This window comes from Peromyscus leucopus, chromosome 5 (genome assembly GCF_004664715.2).
Source record: "Peromyscus leucopus breed LL Stock chromosome 5, UCI_PerLeu_2.1, whole genome shotgun sequence".
Lineage (NCBI taxonomy): Eukaryota > Metazoa > Chordata > Mammalia > Rodentia > Cricetidae > Peromyscus > Peromyscus leucopus.
This window is the reverse complement of record NC_051067.1, coordinates 43,056,827-43,076,369: the sequence shown is the minus strand read 5'-3', so window position 1 is coordinate 43,076,369 and position 19,543 is coordinate 43,056,827. Positions and strand designations below refer to the sequence as shown.

The window sequence follows — 19,543 nt, the reverse complement described above, 5'->3', positions numbered from 1 at the left end:
TGAAATCTGTTCTCATTTTTTAACATAAAAATAACTTTACTGCAATAAACTCACAAATCAAAACATCATGCAGCAGATGAGTGTAGCCACCCAAGAAACACATGCCCAGCCCTGAACTCTGTACCTCTCTATGAACTTCTTTCTTTCTGTATCAGTTACATTTTACATTTACCCAACTGGAACTGTTTAAAAAAGGAACCAAAACCAGTGCTGTGTCCTTACTGTGCTGTCCTTTCTCAGCACCCCACACTACCTTTCCTAGTCATCTTTCTGCACGGTATACTGTATCTACAGATGCATTTATATGTGCAAATAAATATATGTATATATAATAAAATGTATACACTATAGGCTAGAACTATGTGTGAGGGAGAACATGGTTTTTATTGGGCGACTTTGCTTAATGTTCACGTCTCTAAATTTTTTTTTCATGTTTATTTTTGCGTGTGTGCCTGTGTGGGGGTGAGCATGTGCCACAGTGTATGATCAGAAGCCAGTTTGTGAGAGTCGGTTCCCTCCTTCTACCACGGGTTCTGGGGACTGAATTCCGGCCATCAGACTTGGCAGCAGGCATCCTTACTCACAGCCACCTCTCCAGCCTTTGTTACATACTGGGAAACGGCCTTACTCACATAACCATTCAAACCTCAGCTATGTGGACACTTGACATGTTCTCAACAATGTTCCGTTTGATGTTTACAGACAATAAAAAGTGGCCTCCCTACACTAACTTGACACTCCCCTTCTATGCTGAAGGACACAGAATGGCAAAAGAGTCTTGGATCACTGTTAGTATGCTCTGTAAATTCACTCTTGAATTCAAATTCTTTTTTCAGTTCTCTGTTAAGGAAATTTTTCAAATCAAATTTCAAATGTGAAGTGATTCTTGATCCTGTTGCTTTTGGAGCTATAATTATGTTTAAACTTTCTATAAAAGACAAGATTTTTTTCCTGTTAGGGCAAATTGAGCCAGATGCTGGGAAAGGGTCCAACAGGGATATATCTGAAGCAGCATGCCTAGCTAAACTGAGTTCTGATCCATTTCCCTCCCAGAGGGGCGGGTAGCACTGTGTCTTCACTAAAGGTCTCAACAGAGAAGAACCCAGGCCAGTAACCAACCACACAGCTCTCAATGGACCATTTGACCTTCTTCCTCAACACCCCAGTTCACTGGAGACCATGTGGTTATGTAATAACTTTGTCAGATCTTAGAAGAATATGGCGCCAGATGTCACCCAGCCACTCCAAGGAGGACAGTGGCCGGCTGCAAGGGCAGGGCTCTGCTGTAGCCAGAGTTCCACTCTAAACTCCAAATGGACCACCATGGTCCCATGCCAGGCACCTAACTGTCTGCTCTATTTGTGACCCAACCAAGCCTGCTGTATACACTATGATCACCCAACTGTCTGCTCTATTTGTGACCCAACCAAGCCTGCTGTATATACTGTAATCACCTGTCTGCTCTATTTGTGACCCATCCAAGCCTGCTGCATACATAGTGATCACCTAACTGTCTGCTCTATTTGTGACCCATCCAAGCCTGCTGTATACACTGAGATCACCTAACTGTCTGCTCTATTTGTGACCCATCCTAAGCATGCTGTATATACTGTGATCACCTATCTTCTCTATTTGTGACCCAACCAAGCCTGCTGTATACACTGTAATCACCTGTCTGCTCTATTTGTACCCATCCTACACCTGCTGTATACACTGTGATACGGCGCTTTGCAGAGCCACTTCTTCAAAACTGCTTCTTCCATTCACTTAAAATGGGTTTGCCATCTCTGCCCCTGAAAGGCACAGTTCTGTTCTGTACAGATGCTTAGGGACCTATGAGGATCATTATAGTGAGAAAAGATCAAGCCTGACAGGGAGAAGGAAGTAGTGGCTACTCTGTTATTTTATGAATGTCTGTTCGACCAGAGGCCACACCTTCTAGGGGGAGCCTGGTCCAGCAGCCAGAAAGAGGAGCCACTTTGTCACTACACACTCACCTATCCACCCACGCTCCCCTCAGTTGTGACAGAGCCACTGAGGACAAGTGCCTAACTGCCTCACTTTGGTCTCTGAAGCTTCCCTCATAGTAAGAAGCCACATCAGTTCCCTGCAGTGTGGTATGTGTAAGCCTGGGAAGCTGAAAGTGAAAAACAAAAACAAAAACTTACTGTTTTCTTCTTCTGCCTCTTGAGGCAACACTTTGAAATCCAGGAACCACGTCTCAATCCAGGCGAGGATGAAGGAAATGATGGGCAGCACATAGCCAAATGCCCCTTGAGAGAAAAGCTGGAGAAGAGGAGGTGTTGAGGGAAAGGAGTCACCACCAGCTCCCACAGGAAGGAGGGCTTCATCAGCACAGGCAACAGGGCAGGGAAGGAGAGCCACACATACCTTTGAGAGGATCACTTTTGCTAATAAAAAGGCACTGGTCACTGCTGTGGTCAACTGCAAGACACATAACACAACACTCCTCAAACAGGACATTTCACACTGTGACATGTCACACTGTGAGGGCGCCTCAGCAAACCGCCCCGCCTGGCTACTTTCCACGTTATCTGTGCTCTCCCCCACAGCCACTCTGGGGAAAGTGGGTTTTCTGTGGCACACAGTCTGGGAGGCTGTATACAACATTCCTTCTCTTGAACTGTAGAACTTCCCGCCTAATGTGTCAGCACAAGGTACAACTCTAACACGCTTGAGAAGAGAAAGGTGACATGCACGGACAGGGCTCTCCCCAGGGTTGTGAATGTCAGAGCAATCCCAGCATGCTGCGCACCGCTGCTCCCTCTTCCAACTGAGACTTTAGCCCGGTGAAGCCTAAGGACAGTGAATGGCAGAAATGACTAAAGTGACTGGCAGGATGGAGGCCGGGATGCACTGTTTGTCTCTAAGTAAGAAGCAGATACACCCACCCAAGTAATCCACTGGGAGAAAACATTTCTGTATCAGACAGTAATTTACTTTAAAGACTGATACCAATTGCTCTTAGGTGACTTAGCTGATTTCCTGCAAATATATCAAATAATCAGAAACAAAAATAGGATTTGACCGTTCCTTATTTACACTATCTGAGATGTAACACAGTACCGTTCGAATCTAAGCTGAAATGGATTTGAAAATGAAAGCAGGTACTTTACTGGGACTCCCTGCACATATCTGTGCAAAGCTCTCCCACAACACATGCTGAAATGGATAGTCTCGCAAACATGAGTCTAATGGAAACTGTGGAATCGAATGCCCCAAATGCAGAATGTTATGGGAAAACAGAAAGACGTAATGATCAAAACTACCATGATGTCAGCAAAAGAGATGGGACTCAGGCTTGCTGAATTGGTCAGTTACATCCTAAAATGAGACTCCATACATCCGAAAGTCTGACCTGCACCTTGTGATGTGGAAGGCGGCACAGGCAGAGCCGGCCCTGGATGGCTATCTCCTGGGCCGTATGGCTCCTTCTCGTACCAGCTCAGTGGAGACTGCTACTGCTGGATGTCAACTCACTCCTGAGCTCCCTCTAGTATAAGGAGCTCAACAGCTCTGCACCTGTCTGTCTGTCTGCCTCACTAGGTTTGTGAGAAGGGATGAACAGCATTCAGGACACCCCTGGACATGGCAAAAATGATGCAGGCAGCCAATGACTCAATGAATATACTAAGAATATTCAGCTTCTTAGTATTTACTGAAAATGAACAGAATGTGCCCAGCCTCTGTGCTAGACGCAAGGAACGAGCCTGGGCAGTGGTCCACCAGTCTGGAGAACCCAAAGGAACAAAAGGACGAGAGTAACAATAGCTTTTCCTGCTTTGACAGTTGGTTAACATGACTAAGGACATGCTGGGGATTACAATTCCTTAACAGATAAACCTCTGAGCATGTCTGTGAGGATGTATGGAAGGAGGAAGACCAACTCTGAATGTGGGCAGCAGTGTTCCGTGGGCTGGGGTCTAACACCGAACACAAAGGAGAAAGTGGGCTGAGCACCAGTATTCATCTCTCTGCTTCCTGACTATGGAAGCCAGGCAACCAGCGGCCTCACACTCCACGTATGCCTTCCCACCTGTAAATGGACTGTACCTCAAACTGTGAGCAAAATACAGTCTTCCCTTCTCACGTTGCTTACATCCCTTCAATAAAAGTAACTAATATAGAATAAAAGTAACTAATATAGACCATCAGGTGGACTGAGGGCACGGGGTAGGGGTGGGGTTATCATCAAAAGCTGGGCATTTTCCACACACCTCAGTGGGAGGCACTGCCATCCACTCTTATCTGAGGGGGAGGAGGAGATGCCTGGCCAATGCTTACTCCTGGGCCTCTAGACTCCTCACTAATGACCATGCCAGTAACTGAACTGAACATTTTCATTGCAGTAAGACCCTGGTAAATTAAACCTACCAAAGTGAGGGAAGAAGGGGACTTAGAAAACACTGGCAAAATTAGAGCTCATTAAAATCCTGTTTCCTCTCATTAGAGTCTGCTGTGAGCACCCTGGCCACCAGCCTTGGCGACGACCCATGATGCCACACACTTACCGCTATTGCCCACCAATGGCGCAGTCTGCATACAGCATATCCAAGTATCAGCACTTTAAATCGAAAAACTGCCAAAAGCTGAGGAGAGAAACGGTAAGAAAAGACACATAAAAATCTGTAAAAAAAAAAAAAAAAAAAAAAAAAAAAAAAAAAAAAAAAAAAAAAAAAAGATATAAAGCAGCTTCAATTTACTAATGTTTTCTGACTTAGCTGGCGGACAGCCCAGAGAGGCTCGGGTCCCAGACCGCCACGTGGAAGTGTAGAACGGCGGCCCTAGATCCTTCCAGCCAAGGTTTCATTCAAATCAAGTCCCTCTTATCCATATAAATAGGAAGACAGAAAAGAACAGAGAAGGGACTAGCTCTTCCTCCCAGGGGCCAGGACCTGTCAGCGTGGTCTACTGCAGCTAGGGAGAGGATGGGCGTGGGGAGGGCTCCTTCCGCTGGCCTTCCTTGTCTCTCATTTACCGTTGTGTTTCTTGTACCGTCCACCCCTCAGTGAGACAGAGAGCACTGAGTGAGCAGGCAAATCAGAGAGAAGAAACACGACCACTGCTCAGAGGGAGGAAAAACGGCACTGCACCTATGGCCTGTTTCAAGGGATCTTGCCTCTTGGTGGTGCCCGTTTCATTCCATCTGGATCAAGATATAAAAACACTCACAAATATATCAAAGTAAGAGGAGTAGTAGTCATAATGAATCACTTCCCTCTTCAGTGTGTTCTCGATGCCTCCATTCACCTAGGAGAAGCAGAATGCGGAGAGAAGTGGGTGAGAATCAAACAGCAAGGCTTCGACATGCTGCCCTGCTTACCTCCGTGGAACCAGAAATGTTCAAAGACGGAATAAAAAAACTATCAGTCTGAGTTGTCTTCACAGATTTCTTGAAAGAGCCAGGGACCTTGATCATATAGCAATCATCCCCAAGGCCAGTTGCCATGACATAGAACATATGTGCCAACATTTTCTGTGGCTAGTTTTGTTTTAATTTGCTTTTGACATTTAAAATTGGATACTCATAGATTTTTTATATTAAAAAAAAGAATAGATTTGATCTACAATCATATATAAAATAGTTACATCAAATAAGGATAATAAAATCCAACAGGATAACCTTCTTATTTGTTCTTCATACTACCAAAATGAATTGTAAATGACCAAGTCCAGAATTATACAGATTAAACTATGCTGAGTAATACTTTAAAAAAAATAATCAAGTAGGAGTCATACTCCAGGCCATTTATCCAGCCCAGGAAGGCTCTCTATAGCCCTGGGCTGTGGCTCAGCCTGGTCAATTCAAGTTTCTGATTACAAATTCACCCCTAACAGACAGATAGTCTGAACACAGGATAGAACAATTAAATAGGCAACTGGCTAAGAATGAAGAACCATTTCACAAGGTTCCAGAGCTGTTCACCTTGGAATAGAAATGGTCACATAGAAAGGAAGGTCTTAGCTATTCCACTGACTTGCATTTGCTACAGGAATGGAGGCAAAGCATGAACACTACTCTGTGCATCACAAGTCTTGAGCAGTTTAGGGTTCTGAGTGACAACTGTTCATCAGCTACAGACTTACTTGGCTATCGATCTGCACAGGAGAAGTGCAAAAGAAAAGAGAAACCATATGCAAGTAGTCACCTCGCCTCATGCTGTGTCTCTGCCAACTACAGAAAGTTGCCGCCCAGAATATCAAAAGAATAGTTACTTCCAGTCGCCCAAGCAAAGAAGGTTCTCTAGCACAGACATCTCCCTCCTGCTTCCGTTTCCTGGGTGCACACTGGCCGGGGGAAATGCTTTTCTTTCCTATTTGGGTGCACTGTATCTTGACTCTCTATTGTCTATAAGCAGAGTTCTTACAGTCTATATCTGAGACCCAAACTTGTACTTTAAATCCTTAATTCACAATCTTTGGCTCAGGGGTTCTCAAATAGACCAGTTACAGCTCAGACCAAATCCCTTCCTAATCATCTTTCTAGAATAAACCGAGCATCCCTTATCCACACATGTGAATCTGAACTGCTTCAAAATCTGAGCTTTCTAAGTACACACACCCTGCAAGTGGGAACTTCCACAGCTGACCTCAGGGGAAGGGTCTCAGTTCAAGCTCAGGTCCACTAAGAGTGTAATCTGACCATCAGACTATGCGAATAAAGTATAAATAAATAAACTTGTCATTGCACTGGGCCTCAATCCCAAGCTATCTTACTATGTGTATGTAAATATTCTAATACCCGCAAACTCCAGAGTCTGAAGCACTTCTGAGCCCAAGCACCTTAGGTAAGGACAGTGTGTCTATACTGGGCTCCATTAACAGTGTGATCCTAAACACTGGGGTGGATACAAATCGACTTTCCACAAGTCTACCACCGCCTCCTGAATGTGCCTCTCAGATGAGTTCTTTCTTCCTAGTTAGGCACTCGAGTGGCATTCCTTCACCAGCTACTGACTGTGTTCTTGTTGCCACCTGCCTCTAGCTTGATCCAGCTGCTCACCATTACTGCAATGATCTTCATGCATTCACCAAGTATCTGCTGGGAACCTACTGAGTGCCTGGCATTGTCCCAAATACAGGAAATACTTCAGTAAGTAAAACAATGTCTGTCTCCAGGAGCTTGCCATTGTGTAAAAGACAACAACAAGGAATTACAACGCACACATACAAGAAAGTGACAGAATAATGGTGACATTTACACGGATACCAGCACAACAGGATCTCACCAGCTCCAAGACGATACAGGAAACCAGTAATTTAATGCAGAAAAAACACTACTACAGCAGTCTTAAGATAGACAGGAGCCTGTCCCAGTCTGAAAGCAGGCCAGAATGGCTGAGGAATAAAATGAACCACTGACAAAAAAAAGGAGACAGTGTTTTCACAGAGCAGGGTCTTCCAGGAGGACTCAGGTCAGGTGGTAGGGAACACAAGCAACCAGACCCAAGGCTTTGAGAAACAACAGGGTTAAACAAATGTATTATTAAAATAACTTCCACCTGTTTATTTTAATTTTATTAATGTACAACAGAGAATCTAAAAATATATGTTAAAGTGTGCATTATATTTCTATTTGATAGTACTGACATAGGTAACTATTGGGTAACATGATTGCATAGTTCTCCAAATTATTCTAGAGCTTGTTCAATGAAATATGAAGAAAAAAATCTCTTTTGCAAAATCTTAAACAATGAAATTAAAAAGCAGACATAACACGGAATGCATATTTCAGGAGCATTTTACACATATATTTTAATATTAAAAATTATCTTATGTATATGGGTGCTTTGTTGCCTGAATATATGTTTATATACCATGTATGTGTCTGGTGCTCTCAGAGGCTAGAAGAGGGCATCAGATCCCTGGAAACAGTGTTAACAGATGTGTGAGTCACCATGTTGTTGCTGAGAATAGAGTCTGGGCCCTCTGAAGAACAGCCAGTATTCCTAACCACTTTGTTTTTGTTTTTAAGAGGAATATCTGGTAAGTTTTTAATCTAAAAAGACCCAGGGAATGATTCTTTTTGCCTTTTAAGCTAGGTTTTGCTCAACTACTCAAGCCGAGTGCTGACATGAATAAGTAAGCCTCTGCACAGTGAGCAGGGAGGCCATGTCCTCAGGAAGCTTCGGAAAGACAGACAGCGGAATGTGCCCCACAGGACAAATTATTATTAAGCAAAGCACCAGGAATTCCAATTTTATAAACCCAGAAGTGAATTTTAATTTCACTAGGTGTACTTCACACACTAACACTAAAAAGTAGAAAAAACTTAAGTCAGCTGGAGACAGGCAACACTGTATCATTTGAAGAAAAAAAAAAGATGGAATTCACTAAATAAGACAAAATGATGAGAAAAAAATTGAAACCTTTGTACCTCTGGAAACAAGAAGTTATGAACAAAATCAACTTACATTTAACTCTATTATCCACAATAAAGTTACAAATAAGAGGTCAAAGGTGACAAACAGACAGAAAGTCCTCCTGACATCCGATATGCCTTTCTTTTCCCTTCCTTCATAGGACTCAATCCTGGCCATGAGTTGTGCAGGGTTGATGGAATGGATGTCCCGCAGAGAAGCGTGTGAGCTCTGGCTCCCAGTCAGAGTATTTTCCATGTCTTCTGGCAGGTGGTTCATCCTGGAGGAGGATTGAAGGAGTCTCCATCCAACTCCACCATCCCTAGTGAGAAGCAACCTGCAGAGGGCAAAAGAGAAAACCCACGTTAAACCTATGCTGCTGTCATACAAGCATGCTACCCTCATCAGTGGGAGATTCAGCCTAACTGAGCCACGCTGCTCTGTCATAAAACATTGATGTTTGGACAGAAAAAAAGAGGAAGTAAAATAAGAAGCAACAGGTGTACTCAATATTACTAAGTGGCTGCATTAGAAAAGAATGTCAATGAAGAGGAAAACAAAGTTATAGTAGGAAACCATGAAGATAGACTATTAAGCACAATGCCAAAGCATTCCCCAGAACCTGGAGCCAGCTCTCTTACCACACCAGCAGATAAATCTCCATGGTCTTGTTATTACCCATGGGCTAGGAAGCCATAAAGCAAACTTCTTCCCAGATGGTGGACCACCACATAAACTAGCTATAAATTAGTAATTGTTTTCTACCCAAAAGACATCATTAAATTTAGCATTTCCCCATCACCTCTTCATAAACAAGTATATTATCTGCGCATCTTCTTCGGAAGGTAAGATTTATACCCCAAGAAGTCCAGCACTATGCAAACACCAGATTGATAATTACAGAAGTTATGGTCCCATACAGGGGTTCCCCAAGACCTGGGGTGCTTCATTCTAGAGTAATCTAAATGAGCAGGTTCCTCAAAGGTGGGGTGAGGTCACTGAACAGAAACAGTGGGTGGCTGCAGAGCTGGGCACTCCAGCTTTGCATCCAGTGGTACCTCTCCCTGTGGGAGGATTATGGTTGTGCTTCTGGATCCACCGGTATTCATGTTTTGCTCTGGCCGTGAATGTGGACAAAAAGTTGGGTGGTAGTTGTGCTCAAACTCACGTGTTCACCTTTCTAATTGTCACATGACTGGCAGCATTTAGACCAAGATCAGTTTTAGGATGAAACAGAATTTGAAAACAGATTCCTAAGATTTCCCCAACGCAGTGTGGTCTCATTTCAGTCCTACTCACTTCCTAGAACTCTCTCTCCTTCCATTGGTCAGTGCTCTCTACTTTCCCACTCTCAGGTACAAAAGTCCTCTCCATACATTTGTATCATGTTAGAGGCTTAAAGGAAATGAACCACACCACAGACATCTAATTCGAAAGCTGAGCTGCACCACGGGAAGTCAGTTAGTAGTTGCCTTGGAGGAAGAGAGGGGCAGTGACTGGAGGCTGAAATCAGGAGTGTGTCGAGAGAACTTAGTGAAGTTCTACCTTTGACCCTGTGTTCACCTGGTAGTTTTATATTCATGTACATGTACACGTATGTGGAGCCTTTCAATAAACTTCCCATTGAAATTTTAATCATAAAATAAATATCTATAATAGTCTCGATCAGAAAATTAACCTGCTACTTAATAAAAGGAGCAATTAAGGTGTTACCTGGAATAACCATGTAATACTGATTTAAATGGATCCTTTATCAAGCCTTTATAATGAGTTAGGATAATGCTTAGATTACAATAACTGGATTAAAATTCTAATGCTAAATGGAGCACATACGTGTGTGTGTGTGTGTGTGTGTGTGTGTGTGTGTATGACTATAAAATAATTCCTTAAAAGACTGTATTTATGATATAACAGAAGCTAGCAAAGATTTTCTGAGTGAGATTTTATTTTTCTCCTTTCACTTTTTCCTCAGTTTTCAAGTGTACTTTGTACACAGTCTGTTTAAAACAGGAAGAACTAAGTCCATATGTCACGCTGTTAGGATTCGGAACAGAATGGGTCAAGCATCTCTACAGCCCTCTCATTTTCTTCCAGATAACGTCACTGGGTGACATTAGCTCACAGTGTTTGGGCTGCTTGTCTCCTCAGAATCGGCAAATCAGCAAACTATCTTAACCTCTGTAGGAATCAACTTCAGCGTGTTGTGAAAAGAAAGCCATGCTTTAAGATTTGAAAATATTTGCATGTCTTCTTTGTCAATTAGGTCAACAGCATCCTACTATTGGTTGAACAGACAAATTATGTAAACTTAAAACAACCTTTATTTGTTCTGAAGCTCACAGGCCTTCCAATTCCCAGCTGAGCAATTCTGCCTCCCGCACCTTGATTTCCAGTTGTATCAGAGCTAGGTCTGCCCTGTCTGCCACGCTCCTTACACCAAGGAGACCACAGGCATTTTCCTGTCCTGAAAGATGGCAGGAGCACAGAAGACAAGACAGGCCATATCAGCACATTTAAAGTCTCCATACTCATTATTTTGCTCACATTAAGTCAGCCAAAGCATGTTTCTGGAAGTTTTACTAGAACTCTGCCAGTTCATTTGTACTGCCTTGGATGCTTTCATATCATAACACCAGGAATGAATGACAAACATCTGCAGAAGAAACTCTAGGGTCTACAAAGCTGAAAATACTTGCTGTGCTTTTTTTTTTTTTTTTTCTAGAAAGTGCCAATGGTTTCTTCTCAAGGGAGATCTGGCTGAGACATGAAGTGACAGTGTCAGTGTCTGAATAGGTTAAATGATCAATGTCAGTTTCTAATGGCTATTCTGATTCAGGGGACAGAAAAACCATGTGAGCATCTGTATGTTCCCCAGATTACTCTGCTGATACATCCATTAAACACAAATGATCCTATCTGATGGAGAGGCCACTCCAGAAGTGCTTGCAGAAAGAACATACTACTCTGCCAGTGCATGTATGCATCTCTCTCTCTCTCTCTCTCTCTCTCTCTCTCTCTCTCTCTCTCTCCCTCTCTCTCTAATTCTTCTCTCATATGTTACATCCTGACCACAGTTTCCCCTCCCTACCCTCTCTCCCAGATTCACCCCCCCCCATCTCCCCTCAGAAAAGAGCAAGCCTCCCAGGGACATCAGCCAAACATGGCACAACAGGCAACAAAAAGACCAGGCACATACCATCACATCAAGGATGAGGCAACCCAGCAAGAGGAAAAGGGTCCCACAAGTAGGCAACAGAGTCAGAGACTACCTCTGCTCCCATTGTCATAAATCCCACAAGAACACCAAGTTACTCAGCCATAACATATATGCAGAAGACCTAGGTCAGACTCCTCCAGGCTTCCTGATCTCTGTGTGCCCCCTGAGTCCTGGTCAATTGATGCTGTGGGCCGTGTTCTTGTGGTGTCCCTGACCCCCCTGGTTCCTCTGAGCCTTCCTTCCCCTCCTCCACAGGACTCCCCAAGATCTGCCTATTGTTTGGCTCTGGGACTCTTCATCTGCTCCCATCAGTTGCTAGATGAAATCTTTTCTGGTCTCTTGGATGAGGATTCTGCTAGGCTCTGGTCCCAGAGCACTCTGCAGGCAGGACAAACTGTAGACTGAAAGTGTGTGGCTGGGTTGGTGTCCCAGTCCCTCCACTTGAGGCCTTGCCTGGTTACAGAAGATGGATAATTCAGATTCTGTGCCCCCCCATTACTAGGAATCTTTGGTAGAGTTACTCTTGTAAAATTCATGGACTTTCCATTGCACTAGGTTTCCACCTCACCCCCAAAATGCCCCCAATTCCAGTCATTTCTCCCAGTATTTTGTCCTTTCCCCAAAGTTGAACCCTCCTGTTCCCAACCCCACCCAATCTCAGGCCACACCCGGAATTTATTCTATTTCCCCTTCCCATGGAGACCCTTAGGTACCTCCTTATTCCCTCATTACTTAGCCTCTCTGGGTCTGTGGACCATAGTATGACTATCTTTTACTTTACAGCCAATATCCACTTATAAGCAAGTACATACTGTCTTTCTTTCTAAGCAAGTGAAATACCTGTATGATAAAAACTTCAAGTCTTTAAAGAAGGAAATTGAAGAAGATGTCAGAAGAGGAAATGATATCCCATGTTCATGGATCAGTATGATTAACATAGTAAAAATAGCCCTCCTACCAAAAGCAATCTACAGATTCAATGCAATCCCCATCAAAATTCCAACACAATTCTTTACAGCCTGTGACAATATACAAATTCATATGGAAAAACAAAAAACCCAAGATAGCTAAAACAATCCTGTACAATAAAAGAACTTCCAGAGGTATCGCCATCCCTGATTTCAAGCTGTGCTACAGAGCTGTAGTAATAAACCTGCATGGTATTGGCATAAAAACAGACACTATGATCAATGGAATTGAATCAAAGACCAAGATGTAAATTCACACACCTATGGACACTTGTTTTTTGATAAAGAAGCCAGAAATATACAATGGAAAAAAGGAAGCATCTTCAACAAATGGTGCTGGTCCAACTGGCTCTCAGTATGTAAAAGAATGCAAATTGATCCATATCTATCACCCTGAACAAAACTCAAGTAAGTCCAAGTGGATCAAAGACCTCAACATAAATCCAAATACACTGAACCTGATAGCGAAGAAAGTGAGGAATAGCCTTGAATGCACTAGCACAGGAGACAACTTCCTGAATTGTACAGTGTTTCCTTTACCTACATGACTGAACCTGTAGCAATATTATCCCACCCATCACACAGTTTCCTCAGGAAAGTGAGAGCACAAAAAGATCCTGTCTGCTTCCAGGGACATGTTTGCATCTTCCAGATCATTTTACTCCCCATGCTGTGTGGAAAGTGGAGGCGAACTTCAACCCCATCTGTTTCCACACAGCAGTGACAACACCCAGACAATAAACAGCCACCACTACTGCAAGTGGTGGAAGAGCGGGATCGACAGTGGATGGAGATACAGTAGTAAAATCCATTATTTTGTATACTAATTGAAAAAACGAACGACTTTTACCTCTGCACCCAATGTTTTATAGAAATGCCATAAAATAGTGAGAGGGAGCTTGCCCTGCTTAGTAGTGGCAGCCAGTTTACTAAACCATCATAATCCCTAAGTACATTCTAAACATTTGTCCTTCTTATACCCACAGATAAGCACAGTTCTCACCCTGTCACCAAGGAAATACCTCTTTGGAACAGATGGAGACCATTACAGAAAACCACAACCAATTAAAATGCAGAATTGTGGAGCCAGGCCCAATGAATACAAAACCCTCTCAGGGATCAATGCTAAAGAGGGGGCTGAAGGACTGTAGGAGGCAGAGGATCAGGGAATTGCTGTGACGGTGTCTCCCATGAATGTCAGGAGCTACAGCCATGAATATGACTACCCTGAGATAACAAGGACAATCACAATGGCCACGCTAACATGGTGAGCATGGATGGGGAATGCCCATGAGGCCTCTACGACACAAAGAAGCACAGGAAACTAAGGAATGCTGAGAGTGGAGAATAACCTTCCCCAGGGTATAGTACACTGGTTACCCAATACAAAATAGCCACCCCCCAAAACATTCATACAAGATCACTATACGGACTGCGTAGGCTGTGTTCATGGATTTAGAAATAAATGTATATGTTTATGATTCTAGAAATATGTATGTATCTGTATACATATGTAATGAAAAAAGGGGTCATAAATCTGAAAAAGAACAAGAGATATACAGAAAGGTTTACAGGGAAGAAAGGGAAGGGATAAATGATGTACTAATATTATAATATCAAAAAATAAAAGAAAATTTATTTAAGTTTTTTTAAAAAAAATGCAAAGATGAGAATGCAATCTTGAAATAGAACCAAACTAGAAGGCTATGTATCTTAAAGGCTTTCCCTAAAGTTTCAGCAATCAAAACAGCACGCCACTAGGTTAAGGATAGATGAATAGATCATGGGATATAGTAGGCCCCACATAGATCCACATGTATATGGGCATTTGACTTTTGATAAGGATATCAAAGCAGTAGAGTGAAGAAATAAAGCTTGTTTTCAGAGAGGTATGCTAGGACAACCATATAAAAATTGAAAAAAAAAATAATAAATTTCAACCTTTACCTTATATACCTTATATCATGTAAAAAAAAAAAAACTAATTCAAGATGGATCATAGACCTAAACACAGACATTAGGAATATAAACCATGAGTGGGGCATCAGGGGCTGGAAGAAGTGAGTGGGAGAGGGAGATCGGCAATGTGAGGAGATGTAACAATAAAATCCAGTATTCTGTATGCTAATTGAAAGAACACAGGCTTTCTTTCTATGCATCTATTAGAGCCTGTGGAGGACACTTTTAGAGAAAAGACAAAAAACAAAATCTCATGACCAAAAAGTATTTGTGCAGGTTGTCTTGAAAGACCACCTACTATCCAATCAGAGACAGTGTGAACATGGATATAAGTATGACTCATAACAGCATGGTTGGAATTCATGCTGGGAAAAACCTAAATCTTAATGGATTACGGCTACATTGTAAAAACAGAAGATTAGGCAGGAGGTCAGATAAACATGTAGGAGGAAGAAAATTAGAAAAGCCAGTTTACAAGTCTCAGTGCAGGGATTCTCTAGGCAAGAAACATTAGTAGATGCTAACAAGTATTTTAAATTTATGAGAACAGTCTCAAAGTATTACCTCTTGAATAAGTTCACTTCTGTTGGGGGACAATATGCCTTTATAGAGGGGAGACCTGGCAGTCAGCATCTGGACGGACGCTAGAACAAGCTCACATGATATCATTTATTGTGTCGCAATAAACATGTAACAACAACTACTGCATAGTCCCCACTATTAATGTTTAACCTGAATGTAGTTATATAGAAGTAATCAATTATAAGGAAGTAATCAATCACAGACCAAAACCAGTCAACAAAACAGTAAATGCAGTGGTGTGACTACTCTTCAAAATGAAAAGGACATAAAGAGCAAACATAAAAGTGATGAAAAGGCCTGGCTTGAATAAGGAATTTAACAAGCACACAGGTCTATGAGATGGCTCAGTGGGTAAGGCCACATGTGGCCCAAGCATGACAGCCCCAGTTAGACACTGGAGCCCACAGAAAGGCAGAAAAACAGAACAGACTCCACAAATCTGTCTTCTAATTCCACACGCACACCACAGCACCATGAGCCTAGACACATCCACCCCCCCACCCCCCCCCCCACCGCACACACACACACACACACACACACACACAATTTTTTTTTTTTTTTTTTTTTTTTTGGTTTTTTTGAGACAGGGTTTCTCTGTGTGGTTTTGGTGCCTGTCCTGGATCTTGCTCTGTAGACCAGGCTGGCCTTGAACTCACAGAGATGCGCCTGGCTCTGCCTCCTGAGTGCTAGGATTAAAGGCATGTACCACCAATACCAGGCTTGAAAATGTTATTTTTTTAAGAACTACAAAAAAAGGAAACACTTGAAAAGACAACTGCAGAATGGATTAGCATTTTGAACTTGTTACATAGGATGCCCTCATTCCTAGAGAGGACCCATGTTGAAACACTGGAGACTAAGCATCACAATTCGTGCAAACTACCTCAGAGTAGCTCCACAACACACAGGATGTAGGCAGCACGTTTGAGGATGGAGTTACTGCATCTACATCATTCTATAGACAGCACATACAAGCATATAGACAACATAAATATAATTGGACACAAAATATTCCTTTAACAAATTAAAAATATTACTAAACTTTTAGTTGACAAGTATGCTGAAAGAAATATTAAGATACAAAGACTGCATAAAAATGTGATAGTGTTTTCATAATTTATGAGATAGGCTTAAACTATGTCCTGAGAACCAAAATATGAACCTGTACTATAAGATTTCAGAAGAGATAATGCCTGAAAAATCCAAAGGCTGCCAAGGACACACCACATCTACTTCACCCATTCCTCAAACACAGCTGCATACCAGAGCTCCAGCAGGCCATCCTCTGAACACTGGAATTCAGTGATTAACAAACCTGGCTATCTCCTAGGCTGGGTGAGCTTACCTTCTGGAGATCATAGACATAAGGAAAAGATAAGGGTTTGAAAACACTGTGACGGCCATGATGATGTCACTAAGTGGGTTCATCTGAGCAATAACTAGCAGGAGATAAGGGAGAAGTACCAGGCAGAAAACAGGATGAAAGCATCTGCAGGCTGGCTGGCCACCCAGGAAGGACTGTGGCCAGCAAGTCAGAGCTGCTGGAGCATGTTGAGATAGCACAAGGGGATGAGAACTGTTGTGAAGGGCAACAAGACATGGGTATGTGGGGCCACCGGTACCACTATGAAGACTTCCACTCAAATAAGACAGAGTACCCTAGAAGGTGTTCTCCAGAAGACAATTATGACCAGTGTGTATAGTAAGTATGTACACTGTGAAGAGAAACAGAATCCAGGGAGCTCTCGGTAGACACAACATGGCAGTAACTTAGAAGAAAATGTATGGAGACTAGGTCATGGCAGCAGAAGTGGTAAAAACTACCTGGTCCTCATGCCAAGGCCAGAGCGTCTGGAGGTAGACTGGGCATGAGGAATGGAATGAGAACCAGAAGGAACATAAAGAGCTGCTGTGTGCTGAAATGGAGAAGAGAAGGAGGACAGCAGGAGACAGAATATCCATTCTGTTTGGATGCATAAAGTAGAGGGTATTTATTCAGATCCAAATAAAAATAAGCTATGAGGAGAACCAGAAGTTCAGGGGAGAGATACTGGCTAGATACATATATTACTGGGTCAACACAGAATCGAGGGAATTCTCTTCAAACTATAAAAATAAGAAAAAAATTAAGAACAAATGAAGTAAATTTATTTGCAGAACAGAAAACACTTTGGGGATAGATCCTATTTGAGTTTTTACTAAGAGTTCCCATGTAAATAAGAAAGCCCTGGTCATGAAGAAAATATAATACTAGAAACATTTAAAAAGTTCAAAATATTGAACCAAAAATCCCTGCTGCCAGTAGAACCTCCATCTAGTCAAACGAGAAAATAAAACGAGGGACTGACTCAAGAAAGGGGAAAATTCCAGTGCAAACACAAGACAGTAATGGTGTCACTGAGGATGCTGCTTGGGCTACGGCTGGAAGACATCAGCCTATGTGTCTTTCTTCTTCCACAGACAAAATGGCAGATGTCACAAAGTGGCCAAGGTCCTGTTGGGTGGTATATATGACTTGTCAGCTCACCTGCCCTGAAGAGGTCAATACCTGATAGTCACTCTAGCACTGCTGAGTCATGTGGGTAGAATGTTACAGCCATACCTCGTCACTGCTTCACTGAAAGCCTCTCTCAAGAAGGGCTCTGGGAACAAGACTGTTCTTTGATTTCTTTCTCATGTTTTTCAGAAACTGCTATCAGTTACTCTAGGATAACCAGAACAACGGGGTCTTCATAGTAACCATCCTCCATTCCTACCGTCTCTTCCCAATCCTGAGTCTCCTCCTAGAAAGGCCCTTCTAGGACTCAAATGGATTTTGCATCTTAGACTCTGTTATTACACTCGAAATATTTCAACTCCACACAGCACCTAAAACTCTTTTCCTCAGTCTCTCAGAGGAATGGGTTACCTCTTTTGGGGTTGTTGGCCAGTAGTCTCATATAATCCCAAACACAGGCTATTGCCAATGCTGTTTGGTCCTCTCCAGAATTTGACCATAAGACTAATTGTTGATCATACCAATATACTTGAGTCATAGAACATGGAAATTTTAGCTGGTACTCAACTAGAAGCTTCATCCCTAATGGCTTGCTTCATAATGCTTGATGATGATATGCATGCCACTGTAATCATCAATCTCACCCAGCTGTGAATCCTGTAAGCTACAATAGTGCCCTGCCTGGTAACATATGCTCACTGGTGCAATAGCAGCATACAAGCTATAGGAGTAACCAACCAACTTTGTTGTTGTTGTTGTATATAACTGTCAACGAGGCCAATAATCTGTGGCTAGATAGAAACTGTCAACAAGGTCAAGATCCTGTGGCTAGATAGGTCATGGGCCCTAGTAGAGACCCTGCTATTATTTTGCTAAATGGACATGGTACTAAAATGCCCCCCCCATGACTCATTGCTATGTCCACAGCTTAATGCACTGTTCAACCTTCATCAGAAGCTTCTTCTTGCATCAGATGGCAATTAAAGCAGAGAGATTCAGAATTGCTTGATGTGAGTCGTCAGTCAGTCCAATCTTAGCTTGCTTTCTTAGATTTATCTTTTAAAGTATGTGTGTGGGTCTGTGTATGGGTATGTACATGTAAATGCAGGTGCACACTGAGGCCAGACACATCTGATCACCTGCTGGAGCTGGATTTACAGGTGGGGTTGTAAGATAACCATGAGACTGTACTGGGAATCAAACTCAGGTCCTTTGGAAGAGCAGCATGAATTCTTAACCATTGAGCCATCTCTCCAGCCCCTTAATTTACTTTCTATTGTTATGATAAACACCATGACCCAAAGCAACTTGTGGAAGAAAGGATTTATTTCATCTTACAATTCCTAGGTCACAATCTATTACTGAGGAAGGGCAGGGCAGGAGCTCAACCATGAAGCTGAAGATAGGATCGGAAGCAGAAGTCATGGAGAAACACTACTTACTACTGGCTTGTTCTTCAAATTCACATTCAGCTACCTTTCTTATACCTTCCCAGACCACCTGCCCAGGGTTGGCATCACCCACAGTGGGCTAGGCCTTCCCACATCAATCATCAACTAAGAAAATTTCCCACAGACTTTCCTACAGGGCAATCTGATGGAGGCATTTTCTCAAATAAGGTTCCCTCTAACCAGATGACTCTATCTTATGTCAAGTTACAAAAACTAACCAGCACAAGCCCTAATGTGATGTCTCTATCTCACCCTCTCCTCAAGGCTGGGGGATCATTATGGAAGACAGTGCAGAAAGACTTTACGAGCAAAGGGTGGTGACTTCAAAGAAAGTGTTTCCAGACAAAAGAGGAAGATGCATATATAAACTCACAATGATTGTGAAAGCACACACAAATCCAGATAAAATCCCAGCTTACAGGAGGGAAGTGGGCATGAGATCCCACCCACCCTTATTTGATGATCTTTTGGCATCTGATTGCTTTTTA

At 42.6% G+C, this 19,543-nt stretch overlaps 1 protein-coding gene across 2 annotated transcripts in view; it reads right to left on the bottom strand.

The window, feature by feature from the left end:
* The window catches only part of Stard3nl (STARD3 N-terminal like), a 39,875-nt gene that overhangs the window by 9,692 nt on the left and 10,640 nt on the right, over positions 1 to 19,543 (bottom strand). For both annotated transcript variants that reach the window (XM_028860147.1, XM_028860154.2), the window contains exons 2-6: positions 8,436 to 8,718; positions 5,194 to 5,271; positions 4,533 to 4,610; positions 2,392 to 2,445; positions 2,169 to 2,286 (exon numbers count right to left, since the gene is read on the bottom strand). In XM_028860147.1, coding sequence (XP_028715980.1) covers positions 2,169 to 2,286; positions 2,392 to 2,445; positions 4,533 to 4,610; positions 5,194 to 5,271; positions 8,436 to 8,660 — 553 coding nt within the window. In that variant the 5' untranslated portion in view covers positions 8,661 to 8,718. The remainder of the gene's footprint in view (positions 1 to 2,168; positions 2,287 to 2,391; positions 2,446 to 4,532; positions 4,611 to 5,193; positions 5,272 to 8,435; positions 8,719 to 19,543) is intronic.